The 21,876-nt window shown below is 35.4% G+C and overlaps 3 protein-coding genes across 3 annotated transcripts; 2 read left to right on the forward strand and 1 right to left on the reverse strand.

The window, feature by feature from the left end:
* The first annotated feature begins 969 nt into the window (after nt 1-969).
* Nucleotides 970-3,374, forward strand: LOC125187504 (protein PEROXIN-4-like). The gene is made up of 6 exons (XM_048084103.1): nt 970-1,123; nt 1,240-1,295; nt 1,375-1,494; nt 1,603-1,731; nt 2,785-2,914; nt 3,118-3,374. Exons 2-6 carry the CDS (start codon nt 1,290-1,292, stop codon nt 3,204-3,206), a joined length of 474 nt encoding a protein of 157 aa, XP_047940060.1. The 5' UTR covers nt 970-1,123; nt 1,240-1,289; the 3' UTR covers nt 3,207-3,374.
* Nucleotides 3,375-10,322: 6,948 nt separating this feature from the next.
* LOC125187186 (protein EMBRYONIC FLOWER 1-like) lies at nt 10,323-15,819 on the forward strand. The gene is made up of 8 exons (XM_048083722.1): nt 10,323-10,576; nt 11,467-11,644; nt 12,205-12,476; nt 12,563-12,667; nt 12,753-12,860; nt 12,947-13,962; nt 14,199-15,189; nt 15,286-15,819. Exons 2-8 carry the CDS (start codon nt 11,478-11,480, stop codon nt 15,576-15,578), a joined length of 2,952 nt encoding a protein of 983 aa, XP_047939679.1. The 5' UTR covers nt 10,323-10,576; nt 11,467-11,477; the 3' UTR covers nt 15,579-15,819.
* Nucleotides 15,820-18,463: 2,644 nt separating this feature from the next.
* Nucleotides 18,464-20,300, reverse strand: LOC125187410 (U-box domain-containing protein 25). Its single transcript, XM_048083998.1, has 2 exons — nt 19,531-20,300; nt 18,464-18,791 (listed from the first exon to the last, which is right to left on the reverse strand). Exons 1-2 carry the CDS (start codon nt 20,245-20,247, stop codon nt 18,555-18,557), a joined length of 954 nt encoding a protein of 317 aa, XP_047939955.1. The 5' UTR covers nt 20,248-20,300; the 3' UTR covers nt 18,464-18,554.
* Between the last annotated feature and the right edge of the window lie 1,576 nt (nt 20,301-21,876).

Genomic DNA, 21,876 nt, shown 5'->3' on the forward strand with positions numbered 1-21,876 from the left:
CGAGTTTTCTTTCGCTTAAGAGAAATTTAGGTATGAAGAATGTAATCTCGTTTTAGTTTATACATTTATACATTTTTTTTACTTAAGTTTTCTTTCAGAAATTTAGGTAGGAAAAGTCTCAATCTCATTTCAGTTTATAAATTTATTTTCTCTCTTATACAGGGCTTGTAAATTAGTACTACTTATGTTAATTACTTTTATTCATTTAGTTATTATTATTTTTGCTAGTCTACATAAATTAATTACCAAAAATGGCAATAAATTGCTGCAAATTATAGTATTATAAAACTCCTTGAGTTATTGGTGGAGGAACTATCTTATTCAATAAACATATTGATTTTTTCGATTAATTGCATACAAAATGTTCTGACTTTAATGATGGTTACATGTAACAGTAGTCAATAATATAATTATTTTAAGTAAAATAAAACAAAAGGCCCAAATCTGCTCAGCGTATTTTTCTTAGAATTGGGCTGCCTATTTTCGAGCCCACCATTTAATTAAAATGTTGACTGTGAAGCGTAGTGAGTATTTATGTCCTGGATATATTTTATATTTTTAATTAAAACAAGTATTTAATTAAATTGACATAAATAAATTAAAATATAAAATAAATGACAAAACATAAAAAAGGTAAATATGAATAATTTAGAGATGTGACAATCAGATAATGGATTGAGAAAATCACAAACAGAGAAATATAGGAACGATTTTATTGACCGGAAGTAAAATAATAATACTACTATCATTGAGAATGCTTTTAAAAAATAGAAATGGACCCGTTCCCTAGTAATGAAGGCGTTTCTTTTCAGCACCAAAACTAAGAAAAATTGTATTAGGTGAATTAAATAAAAAGAGAATAAAGTGGAAAATGAAAAATGGAGAAAGATAAAAAGAGAAAATAGTAAGAGAGAGTAAAATATAACATGGAAAAATGCATTGACTTTTAATAAAGGGAAATGACGATTATATGGTGTTAGAATTCAACACCAATTTCTCTTGTCGGAAACTTCGTCGTGATTGTTAATTCCTCATCCAGCAACTGATTTACTTCTCCATTTCTTGAAAATTCCGTGACTTTATTGATTCCTTCCCCCAATTTGCTGCTAATCTCAAGGATTAGGTAATAATGCTTCTGGAATCTCTCTTTCTATTCTGAAAATTTTCTTAATTCTGAAATTGTTGGATTGCATATAATTCAATTTCTGATTCACATGTGATAATCTCGACTTGGTGCAGTTCTTATTCAGTCATCGAGGCGGCATTCATTCCAATTATTAGGGCTTATAATGCAGGTTAATTTCGCTCTCTTGAGCTTCAATCTATTTCATTTTAATTGTGTTTTGGTGAATTTGATCAATTTTTGGGATTTAGGCGTCTAGGGCTAGGCTTTTCAAGGAGTACAAAGAAGTGCAGAGAGAGAAAGCGGCCGATCCTGATATTCAATTGGTTTGTGATGATTCCAACATATTTAAATGGACTGCTCTTGTAAAGGTGGTTTGGATTTTCTCGTTTTGAGCTCGTGTGTGAATTTGTTTGGGGGAAAAACATTGGGGATTTGATTGTTTGGATTAATTTGGTCGATTTTGTTGATGTGCATAGGGGCCATCGGAAACTCCTTACGAAGGAGGAGTTTTCCAGCTTGCGTTTACTGTGCCGGAGCATTATCCTCTGCAGCCGCCTCAAGTTCGATTTCTGACCAAGATTTTCCATCCAAATGTGCATTTCAAGGTGGTTAATGCTGTCTTGCATTGAGATGTGTTTTCTTGCTGTTGTGTCGTGTGATTGTAGAATGGCAGGAGAGCATAAATGTGTGATGATTTCTGTAGATACAAAGTTATTTGTTGATTGAGTTATGTTAGTATTAGTCTTGGATTCTTGTAAGATAGCCTGATTTCGTTAGATAGATTGAAAGATCTGTTTCTTGCTATTGTGTCGTGTGACTGCTGTAAGACGAGAAGAGCAAAATGTGTGATGATTTATGTAGTTACTAAGTCTTTTCGTGATTGAGTAATGTTAGCATTAGTCTTGGATTGTTGTAGGATGTTCTGATTTCGTTAGATAGTTCGAGAGATCTATTTCTTGCTATTGTGTCGTGCGATTGCTGTATGACGAGAAGAGCAAAATGTGTGATGATTTCTGTAGTTTTTACAGTCTTTTGTTAACAGAGTAATGTTAGTATTAGAGTTTGTTGTGGAAGTGAAACTGCTGAAATGGAGCACTTGACAGAGCTCCTAATCAAGTTTTTGTTTGTTTGTGTACTGGTTTTTGTGAAGTTGTACGTAGTTGGCGTAACTTGTATATTTTGAATGGAAGTGCCGAATTAGAGGTTGCATTTGGGGTTAAGTGTGAAACAAATCCCTCGTTTTCAGTATGATGGTACTATATGTCTTGGCTATAACTTATATAGTCGATAGCCAGTTTTATTTTTCCATACCTTTGCTGGTTGATTTGTTGTTACTTCCTATTGGCATCATGTGGCTTGTAGTATGACTGGGAGAGTGCTGAGTGAAGTGTCGGAGTCTGAAAACTGGTAGTGCACATGGCCTCCCGAGTCCCGACATGAAAGACGACTAGGACATCCCTATAGATGCTAGAAAGACAAAGGAACGACTTTACACACAGTTCCTATTCCGTTGATTTGTAGTTTTCCTCATCTATGCACTGCTGGATTCTTTGTGCCTGTTGATTCCATAGTTTGTGATGCTTGGGTTTTATAATCTGAAGACGTCTTAGTTTCTTCCCGTACTTATAATATTGTTTTCTCCGTTTTATTTTATGCAGACGGGTGAGATTTGCCTTGATATCTTGAAGAATGCTTGGAGCCCCGCCTGGACATTGCAGTCCGTCTGTAGGGCTATAATAGCGTTGATGGGTCATCCAGAGCCTGACAGCCCGCTTAACTGCGATTCAGGTATCGAACTTTGTGATACCCGTCTGCGTTACATATCTGCTCAATTCAGTTTTATAGTGGATACGCCATATATCCGGATGTGCACAAGTTTTTGCAGTCACTTTATTCTTTGTGTAGTCGCGTTATTCATTTCATTATGATTGTTTTTACATTCTCCGATTCCATAGTTATTGTGGTTGATGTGTTTTGTCATTTTGTCGAAGGTAATCTTCTCCGGTCAGGCGATATCCAAGGCTACCAGTCGATGGCTAGGATGTATACAAGACTTGCTGCCATGCCCAAGAAGCAGTGAACAGTCTTCCTTCCTATTTGTTTCTTTGAAATAAACTCATTTATTCTTCATATACAAATGTTGTAGCCTGTTGTACTTCCATGCATCTAGGTTGTACGTTAACATCCTGCTTTACAAAATAGTGACACCGCTACTGTTTTTTATGAATAAAATTATGCTTTGTGTAAATGATTTCAATTCTATCTAGAGGAGGTGGCGAAACGGGTTACCCGCGGGTATCCGCACCCGATAAGTCGGGTACCCGTACCCGATTTTAGCTAAATTGGTTGTCCCAATATCCGCCCCGTGATATACCGGGATTACCCGATACCCGTGTCGGGTATCTCGTACCTGGCATTGCGGGTACCCGTATCCGACCTGAAATTCGAATAAATATTTTGAAAACCATAATAATCGTCAATGTTCCCTAATTTACTTAATTAATATTGATGGTAAACTTTGAATAGATTAAGAATAAAAGTGAGGGGACTCTATAGCTAGTTCCGATGAGTTTTCAATTGTATGTTCGTCGGAATATAAAAATGTTTCAAAAGAACTCTTAGAAACATTTCATTTTCTTCACTCATTTAGGAAAAATAATAATATAAATACTCTTCTCTATATTATTATCTCTCTTACTTTATTTTTTCTCCATTCTAACTATTTATTTTTAATTTTTCAAAATGAAGGTGTATATGGCTATTATTATTTAACTATTTATTTTTTTCTCTAATTTAACTATTTGAAACGCCTCTATTAATATGGAATAGAGGGAGTATTAAAAATGATATATGGCTCTGATACTAATAACAATGGGTATTAACGGGACTAACGGGTATACCCGTACGGGTAGTGGGTATACCTGCTACCCGCAAAACTCTAAAATACACTACCCGATCCCGCCCCATTTCCCGTTATCGTCGGATATCGGGTACCCGATACCCGGCGGATAGCGGATCAAAATGGGAATTACCCGCTACCCATTTTACCCATTTTGCCGCCCCTAATTCTATCACTAGTGAAGTGTGGGTTGAATTTGGAATTCTTTTCGCCTAATACCAAATTCTCAATCGAAATATCTGAAATTTCAGATAATATAAATTCGAACCAATTATAAATATTCGAAAATTCAAATCCAAAATTCTGTAACTTTTTATGCCAACTGTACTGAAAATTTATTAAATCCTAAAGTTGAGAAATTGCAAATAGTTTTTTAGTATATTTGTTACTACATATATTAAGTTAAAAATATTTAAATAAATATTATTGTTGATATTTTAATTGAAATGATATTTTATGCATATTAGATATATTTCTGATGTTTGATTTTTTTTTAAAAAAAAACAATCCAAATTAAATTGAAAATCTGTATTTTGAAAAATAAATTCGATTCAATCCGAAAATTCGATATTTCAATTTATATGATTTGGTCATTCGACTATGAATATTCTACTCACCTCTAGTGACATGATACATTTTCTTTCACATCATCTTACTCTTGTTTATATCGCTACAAATTGAAAGGTCGTGCATGCTACACTAAAATTTATTTGTTAAACATCTCCAGATTATGCATTGGTGGAATTATATAAAAGAATAAATAGGATTTCTTCTGTGCATATATACATTTTACATACACGCACATTCAATTTGAAGAGTTAAAATTTAAAATTTATAGCAATATGCCAGAAATTTCGACAAGCTTTCAAAAGATACTATTTTTGATGTAGCAAACTCCTAAATTTTATAACTTGTCTCAACAAAAAATAATTTTGGGACCACTGGACTTTTATGCAACAATAATACAGCATTGCACTGGCTGTTGGTACACAAAACTTTCTATTTCAATCATGACCCTAGCTCATTTAATGATGGGTTTTTAATTCATATCAGAAAAAAATAATCAAATTATAAATGATGATATATAAATTTACAGTCTATATATGTGTGTGTGTTGCGTTGTGTTTTTTCTGTCCAAATTCATTAGAATGGTTCTTACAGTCCATGTATAATCATAATAAAATAAAGGATTATTTAATCTTTTTATGGTGTCATGTTAACAATGCTTTTTTTGTTATACAATAATACGTATTTATGTTGTGGATATGCATAATTGTGTTGTGGATTATGCATAATACAAGTTTTTAATATATGGCCAATTAATAAAAAATTAAACATCTTGACCACGTGCATGTTAATTAATGGTTTCAGAAGAATGTAGAGAAATGAAGATAATTAAATACAAACCTCTCCAAGGAAAAAAAAATCTGAATTCTTTATCTTCATATATAAATTTGGATCCAACTTTCACGTTGGGTGTGAAAATATTTGTTAAGATTTATGCATGGATTTATCTTCAGCTAACCACAAAATATTCGTGGCTAATATAAAATTAATATTAGGTGACCTCAGATATAGTAACTGCAGATGTAAAAAAAATGGAGTATATGACTATATAACAAGATTTCAACACACACACACACATATATATATGCTCTTAATTATAAGTTCTAGATCTAATTAAGCTTAATCGATCATATAGTACTATAAATTGAAGTTATTTTGTCGAGTTTTGAAAAAAAAAATACTACTGTGTTTGATTTAGTGAAATTGTTAACAAATCGACGAAATTATGTTTTTTAGTTAAATTGTTACCAAATCGAACTTGGTTATCGATTTATATTGTCTTGGAAATGAATATAACCGTACACATATATTTTATCAGCGCAATTTTATCAATGTATATCGATATGGGGTCATGATCACTTTAAAATGTCGCCTATTTCAAGTCGACAATTTTATATAAAATTCACTAAGGTAATAATTGCAAAAGACTTTGTGGGACTTGAGTTATAAATCTAAAAATTTTTGTACTATGAGATTCTTATTTTTGAAAATAAATTTGTAGTTATTTCCATTAAAAGATACTAGTACTATATATACTTCATTGCCTTTTAGTTTATTTTCACAATGTTTAGTTTTGTTGCATAGTTATGAAAGTATGAAATTATATTCAATTGATTGTCATCTTTTGTATGTTTCATTACAAAAAATAATATGTGTATAAGATTTAAGTTTTTTTTTTTTTTTTTTAAATATAGTAGTATTAAAATAAGTATAGAAACTAGCTATGCTATGTAAAATTTGTTTGATGTATAGTATAGCTCTGTGATGGTACCTTTTTTTTTTGTGCTAGTTAGAAATATTTTCAGCATTTCGATACCAAAAATTTCTGAGAAAAACAAGGAGTAATATTTTTTACTATTTTATGTTTTTGAATTATACTAATTGAGTCATTGACATGGTGCATCGCATGTGAGGACGTAAAAAAACCTAGTTTTATAAACGTGTGAAGTTAAACTAAAGACCAACTGTAACTTACTTTGTATTTTAATTATGTAAATTACTGCTGAAAGATCTAGACCTATTTTAGTTTCCTTTATTTTTTCTTTAGTTGGTAGTACTAGTATATAGCACTATGTCCAAATTCTCAATAATATCTCAATGTTGTAAATGGCTTTCACTCAAATACTGTAAAATTGTTTTTCTATAGACATAATTAATTTAATGCTAATTGGCAAATCATCACAACAATATTGATAATCTTAATTGGTAAATCATCAAACACATATCCTATATATATAGGTGAGGAATCTTAGTATATCTTGTGGGTACTCTTTTTGCATTCTCTAAGAAAGATAGTACTATGATTTGAAGAGAGAGAATTTTAATTATTGTTTAAATAACTGTTGTAATATAGTGGAGATAAGGAAAGGAAACACAAAGAGACATTAATTATGAAAATGTCATTTTCCAAAACCGTGTAACTATTCAATCTTTATAAATGAGAAAATGACTTTAAAATGAAACTAAATAGAGAATATTAGCATTCTATAAGAGATGAGAAAAGTTTTTAAAAATGGAATATTCTTATGATGAAGATATTATTATTATTACTGTACAAAATTGAATGCATATTCTCATGGCCATAATAATATATGATCATATTAATATTCCGGGTCTTTTCTGGAAATAGACTATTTCCAAAAATTTCATTATAGAATAGTGAAATACTTATAGAAGTGTTACGTGGGCAATTTTAGATTAATACTACTATACTAGTAATTTGAAAATTTCGAGAATTGTATTTTAGAATTTTAGGGAAGACTTCTTCCTTGCAGACATTGAATATTTAATTATGTGTACGTGGAACTTCTGATTTTGTGTAAGTTTTAGACGTCAATTTGATCACGTCTGATAAAGTTCTAGTTTTATTTCGAAAAATTCTAAACAAACAATAGTACTATAAAATTAATAGTTCAAAATTCAAAGTAGAATTTTTGAGTTTAGAAAAATAAAATAAAAATAAAAAAGTTTCACTTTCTAAGTTTAGACTATATATGTAGCTGGGTAGGGTTTTCGTGACTTTATATGATTTAAGAGTACATTTTCTTAGAGCTACTTTAAGGACACAATTTTACCCATTGGGTAATGTATATAACCGTTGAAATTTCATTGTCTGAAAATGAGCATTCAATCGAGAATTTATTGTTTTCTACTCTAACTTTAGGCAGCCTATAATACCATGCAAATATACAATGGTTTTAAATTTTACAGTGGTATTAATTTCAAAAAACATTTCAAATACTATGAATGTATATTAAGAGTGTATGTCAACTTTGAAAATATTACTAGTATCTTTACTAGTTTTTTGGACGGTATAAAAATCGTATAGTATTTTTAACTTTCTCTCTGTAGAGAAACCGTTGAAACCGTTAAAATGACAAACCAAATATCCAACGAAATATCATGGCTACACTCGCAACATAAACAAAGTAAAAAAGTCAAAACCAAAATAGATTCAAAGTCAAATAAAAGTAGAAACAATAATGCCACAACCAAAATAAGCTTGCGTCACTTCAAGTTGGTGTTCTCATCCAGATATATCAAATCCCATCGAACGAGTATAGTACCAACAGTTGTTGTACCAATGGAGATAAGAAGATGTATATCTCTACCAAATTGAGATAAGAAGATAAGAAGGAAGATAATTCACCTGCATTAATCAGGTTTTATCTCTGAAGTTCCACTTGTCATCAATTCTTGCTCACTATATTCTTCATTCATTAGGCCTGTTGAAGGGTAGTTTGATTCGAATCCTTGTAATGTCATCTTATTTTTATTATTCCAGATGAACTACGAGATGATATCTAATTTTTTTTGTAGACTCTAGCCCATCCAAAATTATACATAATGCTAAACTTTTTTGTCAACTCTAGGCTCTAGCCCATCCAAAATTATACATAATGCACTTACCTAATAATAAGTTGCACATCAGATCTTATTTTACTTAATATTACTTCTAATAATATTAGTTGAAAACTGAAAACCATTTTTATTTGGGTGAGTAAATAAGGTATGTTGGAAGGAAAATAGTGTAATTTCACTTTATTTATTCTTTTGAGGGAATGTAATTTTACTTTTATAATTTAAATACAACTTTGATGCGTATGGCAAGTAGGGGCATATAGTGGAACATATGCAATATAAGATTCAATTAATGCACCCTTCTCTCACATTATATATGTATATTTATATTTATTTTGTATACACATGATAACATGGAATTTTTTTATAATAACTAACGCCAGATATTAGCTTAGTAAATATAAGTCGGTGTTGACTTACTACTACATGCCAATATATAGAGATTTGAATGGCTAAAGAGATACTCCTATTAATCATACTTTTCCCTCTATATGTACAGGGCATATATAATTAAATATTTTTGTCTATCTTTCTTAATTAGTTAATATCGTTGATTACATTCCTTTTCATGTACTATATTAAACTAACAATATCATTGATTACTTGATATATATTTTCTCAATATTGTATGAATTGGTTCTCTCAAGTCGTCTTCCACATATATATGAATATATTCCGAAATACCTATTGCACATAATTATAAAGAGCCACATAAAAAAATTAAATGTGTAGAAATGTTAGGAGACTAGGTGTACAATTCCTTATCATATGAATCGCACTGCGATATCTATGAAGCAAAAAAGCCAAAAAGATAAATCAATAGTAGGATAATATATTAAAATTGTTTCGCCACTAAAAAATACTACTAGTATATAAAATTGTGTAAATTGTTTTTCATCGTCTATCTAAAAAATAAATACATATAAATAATACTATATTGTTTAAAAAACGAAATAAATTTACACCCTCACATCACATAAGAGAGCCTCATCTAGTGACATCTATAAATGGCCCTACGTTTTTCATGAAATTAACTCAAAATTTATACTTACTTTCCTTCAAATCTTGGTATGTGCAAAAAATATTATTTACATGAATCCACATTACGTGGGGCCCATCATATCAATGCATGCAATTCTTTACTCAAACTAAACAAATAAAAAAACATTTCTTATATACATTTGATAAGAGAATCAAATTATCCCCACTTCCATTTAATATATAAATCGGGTTTAACTTCAAACATAGTAGTACATTTTCTTTCTCATACGAAATATGAAAGAATTAAGATCCCATTTATGCACTCACTAACACATTCCCACGCCAAATAAAATTTTGAAGAAAAAACTACCCTAAAAAAACTCTTTTCAAACCTAACTAAATTTAATTTCCACTCAATATTTAAATATAAACATAGGTAAATTAATTACTCCCCCAATTGAAATTGCCTCACCCTTTTAGGGTTATCCCCACCTTTACCTTCTCCCTCCTTTTATTACCACACAAAATTTAGGGTTCTCTTTTATTTCTCCATCAAAAAAAAGCCCCACCCTCCCACCCCGCGCGTCCCCCCCACGCACCAATGAGACCGCACCGAACTACGTGGACGCTCGCCGACTCCCCAGCCGCCCTCCAAAAGCGGCGCGTGCACCCGACGCCCCACCCCTCGCCTGGCTAGGGTTTCCGGAAACGGCATTTTAAAGTGAAAACCCAATCCCACCACCGCGCTACGTGGCGCAATCCCATTGGCCGCCCCCACCCCTTTTGAAACGGCCTCACACATGCATACTACGCCAAAAAAATAGTATAAATACGAAAACACTTCGTATGTGTCGACAGTAAACTGACATTAAAAAAAAATTGCGCAATTTCTCTCTCTTGTTTCTTCATTTCCTCTCTCTCTCTCTCTAACTTTCTTCCGAATTTCAGACCTAAAAAAATGCGAGCTCTCTTCCATTTCTTCCCAAGTCCAATCCCCGCCCAATCGCGATGAATTCGCGAGCTTCTCATCGATCGAATGAAGACTGTTTGATCTCGCTGAAGGATTTTGCTGGGTCGATAAATCAGCGGTGCCTTTTTTTGATCTGATTTGCAAAAAAATTGTCCTTCGATTTCCGATTAAGGTGAATTTTCTACTGTTTCAGCTGAATTTCTCCTTTTTTTTCGTTGCTCCGTACTTAGGTCTTAGCTGACTTCGAGCTGTTTTTTTTTAATTTTGTTTTTTTGAAATATCTCTTTATCTGAAGTGGGTCTTTCCATTTATTTCTATGGCGTCGGTTTATTTTATTTCCTTTTTTATTTCCGGTTCAATTCCGCTTCACATTATCGTTATTTTATGGTGGTTTTAAGCTGAATCTCTACTGAGTTAGCTAGTGTAGTGGATAGGACATCGCTTCGTTTTTCCGATAAACCCTAATTTTATGTAGTGAGATGAGATTTATTTGGGTTTTTATTTGATTGCGTTTGTGAGAGTTTATGTGGGTTTCGAGCTGATTTGTGAGCCGTCGATTGATTTCACTGTGGTGGTGAGCAATCAAATCAGCATCTCTCTTTTCCCCCTAAAGAAAACCCTAGAATTGCCTTTACCTTTATTTTTTTATCTTCTTACTCGTTTTGCTTATTATTCGGTAAGTTCAGCTGTGTTAAATATAACGGTCTCGACGGCTAAACATTGACTGGATTCAGCTCTATGCGATTACTTTGACTGTGAAATTAGGGTTTCTAACTCTCCATATAGTTTCAGCATTTCATGCTACCGTTGCTTGGTGCTGAGATTGGGTTTCTTCTTTTGTATTGACTTTGCATCGAGACTGTTTGCCTAAGTTTTGGATCGATTCTACATCACTAATGAACTTCGGATCTCCACTTTAGTTTTTATATCGCATGTGATATAAGTATATGATCTTAGTCTTGCTATTCCCATCTGTTGGTATTTGTGCTTTGAGCTCTCGAGTTGCGATCGCAAGCGATTGGTTCATTGATCTTCAGTTCTTTTTTGGTGTGATGCTTTCAGGTTATTTTGAAATGGATAATAGTATTGTGGCGATGGAAGAAAGTCACGAAAGAAATGATTCTCCGGTTTCTGCATCAAAGTCTGTAGGATCATTTGTTCAGATTAACTCTATAGCTATAGATCTCAGTTGTGCCATGGAAGAGACCGAGTCACAGTTGCACGAGCATTTTTCAATACGGTAAGTCTTTCTTCACTATATCTTAAACTGCTTACTGTCATGCCAATACTTGATCATTTCTCCATTGCGATTTATTGTCGGAAAGTGGCAAGTGAAGGGAGATATAAACTGCATGCTGCAATATGATATTGTCTGCAGTTAATTTCATTGATGTTGTATCTTCTTGTGGTGATTAGAAACATAGATGGAAATATAACTTGTTCCTTTTATGAACGTGTGATGTATTGGTGTTAGAGCATATTTTCTTAAAAACTTTCAAGCAAGCATGTAAGAGTATTAGTGATTTGTGCTGTAAAGCGTACATTTGTTCGAGCTTCTTGGCTTCTGGATAAAAGTTTTTGTGTTTCTAATTTTCCGTGCACAGTCATGTTGTTTCACATTATAGGAGTAGCTTTTAGAAGTTTTATAATGCTCTTTATAGACGTGATCGAACAATGTACTTCTTATTCATTACTTATACTTGCTGAGTTGACAGCTAAAATATACAGTATACATTTGTTAGAGATTGTAGAATTCATCAAACAGACAAACAGTAACTAACTGAGTCTGTGGATGCACAGTGGTTTTGTTGCTGGAATGCGGAAAAAAGACCCGAAGACGTGTTTTCCCTTTTCTTCACAAGGTGTAAATGATGATTTGGTCGATGATCTACCTCCACTATCTGTTCCCAAATTCAGATGGTGGCAGTGTCCGGCCTGTGTCTCAAACTTCTCTGCTGAGAGCACTGGATTAGAGATGGTGCTTGCAGACAGAAATGATGCTGGCACAAGTTCTTGTCAGCATGTTGATCGAGAAAACGAATTTTTGTTCTCTCACAGCAGACGAAATATAGGTACATACATGTACTCTCAAATTAGGAATATTCGGTCTGGCAAAGTGTTCTAACATCTGTTTTGTGTTTGCTAATCTGCTTTGCAGGAAATTCACATGTTTTAAGGAGGTCTATAGATGGGGAAGACAACAATCCACATAACAAAATAAAAAATGCTGATTCAAAGTGCAAGGATCATAAAGCTAGCACAAGTAAGATTTGATTTATTACATTAACCAAGTTTCCAACCTGTAGATGCTATGTAGTCCTTTATTAACGCCCAGAATATGTCTGCAGGAAGCAAAGAGAAAACAGATGTACGGAATGACAAATATGGGGCTTCATATGCTGATATAAAAAGAGCTAATCCAATCCAGATTTTAGAGAGAAACAATAACAATGCAGGTGTCTGGCAGAATTAATTTGCATCTTCGAGTTTTTGCTATCTCTAGGTGTTCGAATGATATATTGGTTATGTTTTTGGGTTTCAGATGTGCCTGATGAAAGAATAGCTGAGAATGCTTCATTCAGACTTGATGAGCCAGATGATGTATCGTTTCCGAGTGATGCTGCAGGTGGTGTGTTACCACGTAGGAGAAAACAGAAGCTGCGCTATCTGGCTGATATAATGAAGGTAGAAAAAAAATCTATGAGGGAACACATTAAAGTGAGGTCTGCTTTGTCCAGTGGGAAGCAGGTCACATCTACGGATAAGGAAGATGATTCACATCATCATTCTGAGTTAGAGACATCTGCAGAGATGGCAACAGTAACTATAAGTCCTCATAGGAGAAGAAAGATTGCTGCTGAAGAATACAGACGACCTCCTCAAGTAGCTAATCCACTAGGTAAAGCTAAAAGATTCAAATGTCCGATTCCAGGTTCAGATAAAAAACGCAGGATGCTTCTACAATCTGATTCAGAGTCGGAAGGAGATGGCTCTCCACAGTCGGATTTGCAACTTAGTGCAAAGACTCAACAGAACAAGCCCAGAAGAAATAGAGCTCTTGGAATCAAAAGAACGATGGAGCATATTCATGATGACAACGGAATGCTGATAAGAGACTTGCCGCCAGTGACAAATGCTAAGTTCCTGGAAAACACACAGAGGCATTGTGATCCGGACAAAACTGGTTGTGGTAATATGGAGAATGTCCCTCCTGCCATAAGAGGAGAAATTGCACCACATTTGAATAATTCAATATCTGGAAAAGAAGTGGATAGAACCTATGATAAGTCCACAAGTAAGAGACATGAAGGCGAAGTTGATAGACTTCTCGTGCCTCCAAGAAATAACTTTACGGGAGACTGCAACGTTCAAGGGAAAGTTGTGTTGGAGCTTTCACTGAACAGCTATGCTGATGCTGAAAAAAACTCAAACAACCAAATGTCTGGTAGGCAGCATAGGGCCATTCCGGATCTGAACGAGTCATTTACGGAAAAATCATCTTCAACTCAATGGAATCCGATGTTAACTTCTGAGAATAGGTGTTCACCTGAGTACATGGTATGCCAAGTTTTGTTTTGATAAATTGCATGACTATTCTACTATGAAGTTACTCAACCTTTACACTTCAGATTTGGACTGCTATTAGTCTTTCTAGGGTAAACCAGCTTGACAGTTTTGTTTTGTTCTACTTGCTTGGGGTATAATATCTCTGATGTTTGTGGTTATACTAATTACTGTTGTACTTTTGTATGAAATTTCATTTGATATTAACTAGTAGTTGTTTTGATCTTCAGGATATGGCTGGAGAAGGAAAAGGACAATTCAGAGTGTCTGAGCCACAGGCCATCCAAAACAGACATAGCAATGTAGAATCTGGTGGGACTTCAGATGATATACCTATGGATATAGTCGAGCTTTTGGCCAAGAATCAACATGAAAGGACACTCGGAAATTCGAGGAACCATCTCCTTGATTTTACCACCAACAATTCTGTTAGAGGGTCTCCCCATGTCTACACCGATGGACATCCAGGCATCATCAATTTTCCTCTAGCTAATGCAAGAAGTGGTATTAGCATTACAAGTGGCAAGAAAGGACCCGGCCAAGGAAGCTTGAGTTTCCCGCAGGTGAAAAATTGTCAGTTGGACAGAGGCAGCATGGGGGAGAACCAATTCAGCCTTTTTAGCTCATTTAAACCTTGTTACCCGAAGAAAGCACAGAACTCGGCCTCAAATTCTCTCTATCCAGGATCTACACCTAGTGAAGGGACTGACCTATTATGGGCTCCAAGGAGGAAGAATGTGCCTTTTCATCTTGATGTTCGAACGAACCACTCTGTTCAGTCAAATGGCATGGATATGCAGTCATTCCCCAGCCAAAGTTACAAGGGGAAGACTATAAGTGAAATGAAGGATGAGTCAAGAAGAGCTTTACATGATGCTTCTGCAGTGAAAGAGGGTATAACCGGGTCGAGCACCAAGTCTGCAGGATCTATGGATGCTTATACAAATGATGCAATTCCAGCTATGCAGTTACTGTCCTTGATGGATCGTGGAACTGAATCAGGGTCGACGTACAGAGTTGGTTTAAATAGTTTTCTTGACAAACCTTTCGCTCCCTGCAACCACCATCCACGGATTAATTTAAGTGAAAACCAGAACGACTCGTTCCTCAGTAGATCTTTCTTCTCACAAGGTAGCCGCAGTAATAAAGACTTCCCTACATTACTCAATGGTGTCCGTTTTCCTGGTGAAACCTCAAGCTGGAAAAAAACCTATGCTCAAGGTTAATACCATTTACATCAGAAGTTGATAGTAATTACTGCATTTGTTTTCTTTTAACTGACATTTATTTCTGAAAAATGATCCATGATTTCTTTAGAAAACAAGCCTCCACCACGAGGAAACAGTAATGCCTTCAACCCAAGCAGCTTGGATAATCCTCTAACTCGACCATCAAGACGCAACGTGGCAATGGAAATTTGCAGTATCAACCGGAACCCTGCTGATTTCAGCATTCCTGATGCAAAGAATGAGTATACTATATCTTATAAAGATTTGAAAGCAAAAAAAGGGAATTCTCTGAAGCAAAGATCTCGGGGCCTGAATTTGGAGGGGTTGAAAAGAGGAAGAGCGAGAAAATATGCACCCGGTAGACAGTATTCAAGAGAATAGCTAGAGATAACCTTATGGCATTGTTCTTGCACCCCCCGTCTGCACCTCCTCCCCGTGTTAAAGTTAATTATGCTTCGCTAGTTGGTGAAGTAAGACAGAGTTAATGCTTTTCTTTCTATGGGATCGATCTCTTTAGTTTTGTTTCCTTAAGGTGATTTGTTTTTTTCAGAACATGTTACTCAGATTCAGACCATATCCAAAATTTGCATAAATAACATCAAAGTTAGCGTTCGTGTGTGTATTTTTTTTGTGAGTCTTGTTAGATTGGCATTGAAGCATATACATATAGTTTTAGATCTCAAGAAATGCTGCTGTTTGATTGTTTTTGTTGGAGGTATCATTCTAGATTCTTTAAACTTATGCAGGTCCCTACACTACTAAAAGAAGTGCGTTTTATCGACGGACAAATCCACTCGTAAACACAAAAAAGTACACTGGGAATACGCTGCTAATACTGTCGGTCGTTTTCGGCCGGTAAAACGCTACGTTCTTGGACACACAACAAAACTAACAGAACTAGTACATGATTTTATGTTTAACATTCTTTAAATTCATTGTTAGAATAGAATATGCATATACTACTCACCTTTCTTCCTAAGCATAATACCATATTCTTCTTTTTTCTTGGGGTGGATGGTTGATGGTTGACTATATTTTAGTACCTGGATATTTTCTGAAATTATTATTACAACTCATTTTACAAATTGAGAGGAAAATGGAATTTTCTAGCATGACGTCCCACTTTTAAAGGACATTACCACGAGATAAACTTGTAAAAATATTTATAGATAATATACATACATATTATTGCTAATTTCCTACTGCAATTAAAGTTGCATAAACCCATAACCATAAGCTTCTTCGGCGCCGACATATACAACGGTAATTTCCTCGTATGCTTTATTAAACTATCCGAAACCTTTTAAGGAAATCCCAGGATTTCTTCCTCGTTGACTTTTACTCCTCTTTCTCAAACATATATAGCGCGAAGAATAGGAAAGTTCCATGCACTTAATAACTTTTTGGTATGAGAGAGAACTATACTAATTTTAGTATTGTTGGGATGAAGCTTAGAGTGTCCACAGTGGGAGGGCCGCGGCCCCCCACTACTGAGCCAAGAGGTGGACGGGTCCATGGGGGGTGGACGAGAGAGGGCCGAGCTCTCGGCCAGGCCGAGGCCCTTGGGCACGCGACTCGGCTCGCCACTGCAAGGGCCGAGAGCCGCGGCCCTTGGCCACCGATTTTAATTTTTTTTTCTTTTTCAGTTTTTGTGTTAATTTTTGGGTTTTGGAGAAGATGAAGTGAAGAAGATGAAGTGGAGAGAGAGAGATTGTATGAGACGAAAATTAAATGGTAGTTTTCAAAAAAATTTGCATTAATTTAGGAAAAAATCAATCTCAATCATTAAATCCCTATTAAATTGGTCAACTTTTTAATTAAGGATTGTGATTTCAATTCACATCCTAATTACGGAAATAATTAAAATTCAAATTTTCAATAAATATAATTGTCAAATTTTTTAAAACTAATTTAGATTTTTTTTAATATTATAGTCCAATAATTTTTATTCTACCTAAATTAAAATATAATAAAAAATATAGGCCACCATTGTGGTGGCCAAATTTTCATGAACAGGGCCAAGTTTATTGGGCATGCCCAAGAAATGGTGGCTTGGGCATGCCCAAGAGGGCCACACTGTGGATACCCTAAGGAGATGTTGTTGGAAGAGAGATTGTCATGTGTGACTTGTGAGTGAGTTAGTGGTTGATTATATATGAACAGATTTAGGAAATAGAAATTGTGAAAGTGGCACAATAAAAGTCGTCACTATGCAGAAGAGTATCATGGACGTGACAAATGTCAATTTCACTACACTCTTACTAAGCATGTCAACAATTTCTTATGCAAATGTACACACTCATAAACATTAATAATTTAATACATTATACTAGTTTTTATAAGAGAAATTTACTGGAGAATATACTGTGAGGTGGGGATTTCATCACTACTTTTTCACGTTCAACATGTTCAAACTTCAACGCATACATATATTATGCATTTATACAAGGTCCCATATTATTCACAAAACGATAAAATCACCCTAGTTTAGCAAAACTAGGGTTTGGTATGCAATCTAGAGTCTACTCAACATAGGTCAACTAACTTCAGAAATCAAAAATAAATTATAAAATAACCATAGTTTAGCCAAACTGTTTTCTTTCTTTTTTTTTTAACAAACTAACTATTCACATATTAATACAAAAAATTGTACTATATCACACCTCATTTTTGTTTTTTACTCCTATATATTAATCATGTGAAGGTTTAATAATGCACACTTGAACTCAACATTACACTTCTAATTCTCTGATGTGTAATCATTTGAACACCAACAAGCTTCTATTCAAACCAAGACCACAAGATGAAGGCTACACATGTCACAAGCCATCACGGGTCTTGATCGAGCTTGGGCATAAATGCCGAGAAACGTGCAAAGCAATTGAGTAAACCAAAAGTGAGTCTAGCCTGAACCATGACTCTGATACCACTATGTTCAATTCATGCATGATTGCGAGAATTTAATTATAGCTCATACTATTAACACTCGAGCTCCACATTAGATGGTTGTGTCACGACGTTCATGCACGATTTCATGATTGACATACTACTTTTAGATAACCATCTCACCAGAATATTTTATTGTGTATTACAATCTAATTTAAACTTTAACATTTTTCCATCTCTAGAAATATAAAACCAACTAAAATTTGACCAAACCTGGAAAAAAATATCCAGACTTTAAATACTTCAAAGGCACAAACCAGTTGTATTTACAAAAAATAAAACATGAAAATAAAAATACATCAAGGGACAAGGCATCAAAATTGAGAAAAAAGGAAAAAATAATTCACGTGGGGCACAGTAATTATTGGAATTGTAAGAAAACATAAATCGAAAGAGACAAATGATGGCCGTTCATCTCTCCTCGTCAGTCATCTCCAGCTGTCCGTTGTCGTGCAGAATCTTGAGCAGCTGGGCCCCCTTCCTCCTCGCCCTCGCGCTGCACTCTCCCTGCAGCGCCAGCGTCACCGCACGCGCCACCTCCTCCGCCGGCGCCACCGCCGCCGCTCCCTCCTCCGCTCCGCCGTAGATCACCGCCAACACGCTGATCGCGTGCTCCTTACCCCGGCCGCCTTCCATCTCGCCCATCAGCTACAACCAACCACAAAATTAATAAATACTGTACTACATAATATATAGAATTAAATTTGTAATCGAATTAATAACAATGGTAAAGAACATGAATTTTGGAACATTCCGCCATTTAAAAATCAGCAAATGAGACCACAATCAGCAAAAATATAGTAACGAATATGGCAAGTAAATGGTAAAATCTAGAATTTTGGTGAGTCATATAATTTGTTGAAAAAATCATGAATTTTAAATTTATTTCCCAATCGTCTAGTACTCCGTATATTGATATTTTTAATTAAATAACGTCAAATAAATCCAAAAATATAAACGTTTACATATAGTATGTTATTAATGTTTTTAACTAATGGTTGACCACCAATTGATGTTTTTAACAATATAATAATGTGGTTATATTTACGAAACAGTTTCATTTAATAGACCATCAATAATTTCGATATGTTTATAATCAAATAACGAATAGTATAATTTTATTATTTAATCTTAAGAGTCACACTTTTCCATTTCGGTCCATTCCTAATCAAGAGTCACACTTCATTTTTACCATAAATAATAAATAGGTCTCACGTTCCACTGACTCAATTCAGTCAGTCTCACACTCCACTAATTTTTTCAACCAATTTTTCTTTACATTTCTTAAAACTCGTACCCGGTCAAAGTGTGAGTCTTAATCGGGGACGAAGGAAGTATCTGATAATTTAACTTCATAAATATTTGAAATTGTTACTCCATCCCTCACCTGAACCATCATCGGCACGGCGAGTGCGTGGGCCCTCACCTCCTCCGCCCCCTCCGCCGTCGTGCACAGCAGCTCCAGCGCAGCCATCGAGCGCTCCGCCACGGCGCTCTCCGCGTCCGCCAGCGCCTCCACCACCGCCGCCACCGCCCCGGCCGCCACCGCCGCGCGCCGGTTCCCCTCCACCAGGCACAGCGCCAGCAGCACCTTGCTCGCCGCCTTCCGCGCCACCCCCTCGCGGAGGCACGCCACCACCCCGCCCACCACCGCCGCCGGGCAGCAGCACCCCTCCACCGCCGAGCGCGGGTTCGGCACCAGCGACCGCTCCAGCAGGTGCACCGCCCCGACCCGACCCGAATCCGACCCGGACCCGAACCGGATCTCGGCGGCCCGGAAGAGGTCCTCGAGGGCGGCGGCGGTGAGCGGAGGGGCGTCGGGGTCCGGGTCGGGTAGGGGGTCGGGTTCCGGGTCGGGTTTGGGGCGGGGCATGGGGGAGTTGGAGAGAGGGAAGCGCCACTGGGTGAAGCTTTGGGAGGTGTTGGAGGAGGAAGAGGAGGATGATTCGGGCTGCGGCGGCGGAGGGGGAGGGGGTGGAGGGAGGGGAGGGGCGGTGGAGCTGCTGGTGGGGCTGAGGGCGGTTTGTGTGCAGTGGCGGAAGAATCCGCATGTGAAAAGCTGGCTACGGGTGGTGGTTTTGAGCTTCGCTTGGTTTGTTTTCATGGTCGCGGAGAGAGAGAGAGAGATCGTGTGTGTTTTATTTTGTATGTACAGAGTCAGAGAGATAGAGTGAGTGACTGAGTGAGTGTGTGTGTGTTTTTCACTCCCTTCGTCTCCGTTTAGGAGTCACACTTTGACCGAGCACGGGTTTTAAAAATTGTAAATAAAAGTTGGTTGAAAAAGTTAGTGCAATGTGGGACCTATTTTTTATATTGATTTTATAATAAAATGTGAGTGAATTGAGTTAGTGGAATGTGGGATCTACTTACTATTTATAATAAAAATGAAGTGTGATTTTTAATTGGGGACAGACCGAAATGGAAAATTGTGACTCTTAATCGGAGACGGAGTGAGTACTTCCTAAATTGTGCTCTTTTTCATTTCTCTAAATAATTATCATCTAAATTGTGCTCTTTTTCATTTCTCTAAATAATTATCATATTTTATTTTTATTAGTAAGTAACTCACACGTTCCATTCAATTATTTCACTCATATTTTTTATTATAAAATTAATATAAAATTTTATTAACTTTTTTCATAATGACAATTAATACATGTAGAGAGAGAGAGGAGTGTGTGCACTGTGCAATATAGTGGACTGGGTGGGGACTTTTCTGTTGACAGAGACAGTCATACTCGTAAATTGCAATAATCGGGCTTCATTGATTGAGCATTGAAGTGATGACAGATTTTCGGGCCGGGAAGAGTGGGCCGGGTTCAGTTGAGTTTAGTTTTCAAAATACGGGCTTCTTTTTCTAAATTTGGGCTTTTCAATAGGATCTATCAACGACGTAAGCCCATTTGGAGGCCCAATAGCAGAATCCCTTTTATCAATTTCCGGTCGCTTTCTCCAAGTAGATCACGGGGCATAACCGGTTTGTGTTAATTGATTAGTTTAGCATTTAATTTCAATTTTAATTTCATTAATAGTAGCTTACATTGTTGAAAAATTACGTAATAGGAGTACTATTTTACAGCTCGATATACATAAGAAACGACAATATCTCATGGTATCTATATCTATATCTATATCTATATCTATATAAAAGGTGAGTTTTGGCCTTATTCTAAAATATTTATAAATTATGGGTTGAATTTAAAAATTTATAAAACATGTCATAATCAATGTAGAGCATGAAAGGTCATAAAAATTAATTATAAATGTGCATTGATAATTCAGCCATGGATATCAATTTCCGGCTGCATTCTACAAAATAATTATAATAAATATGCATGGATGTTTAGTAACTGTCATTTAGATTTAATAGGTCCTATGCAATTCAAAGTTTTAAACATTTAAGAGGACAGTAATTTCAAAAACTAGCAAAAAAATAGCAACAATATGTCATTTGTCATACTTCAAAAAAACCGTAAAATAAATTAATGTGGTTTAAATATCAATATGTCATTAATCCTTAGCCACATCATTTGTAACCGCCAACAATCAAAACAATATATGTCATTTTGTCATATACAAATACAAATTAGTCGTTTAAATAGCAGTTACAAATCCATAATCCTAAAAATAAAATTCCATTTTGACTTTACAGTACAACATAATGACCATATTAATGACCATTGATGTTATAAATAATGGCTAATGTTCAATGCACGACTCTATAAATACAAGA

The sequence above is a fragment of the Salvia hispanica genome, chromosome 5, assembly GCF_023119035.1.
Source record: "Salvia hispanica cultivar TCC Black 2014 chromosome 5, UniMelb_Shisp_WGS_1.0, whole genome shotgun sequence".
In the NCBI taxonomy this organism is placed as follows: domain Eukaryota; kingdom Viridiplantae; phylum Streptophyta; class Magnoliopsida; order Lamiales; family Lamiaceae; genus Salvia; species Salvia hispanica.

Bases quoted from the DNA above. Each gene is read 5' to 3' on its own strand.
- LOC125187504 (XM_048084103.1), top strand. The intron at 1,732-2,784 runs GTGGTTAATGCT...TATTTTATGCAG, and splicing joins ATCCAAATGTGCATTTCAAG to ACGGGTGAGATTTGCCTTGA. The intron at 2,915-3,117 runs GTATCGAACTTT...ATTTTGTCGAAG, and splicing joins CCCGCTTAACTGCGATTCAG to GTAATCTTCTCCGGTCAGGC.
- LOC125187186 (XM_048083722.1), top strand. From the start codon at position 11,478: ATGGATAATAGTATTGTGGCGATGGAAGAAAGTCACGAAAGAAATGAT. The intron at 11,645-12,204 runs GTAAGTCTTTCT...GTGGATGCACAG, and splicing joins CACGAGCATTTTTCAATACG to TGGTTTTGTTGCTGGAATGC. The intron at 12,668-12,752 runs GTAAGATTTGAT...ATATGTCTGCAG, and splicing joins GGATCATAAAGCTAGCACAA to GAAGCAAAGAGAAAACAGAT.
- LOC125187410 (XM_048083998.1), bottom strand. From the start codon at position 20,247: ATGAAAACAAACCAAGCGAAGCTCAAAACCACCACCCGTAGCCAGCTT. The intron at 18,792-19,530 runs GTGAGGGATGGA...GGTTGGTTGTAG, and splicing joins CCGTGCCGATGATGGTTCAG to CTGATGGGCGAGATGGAAGG.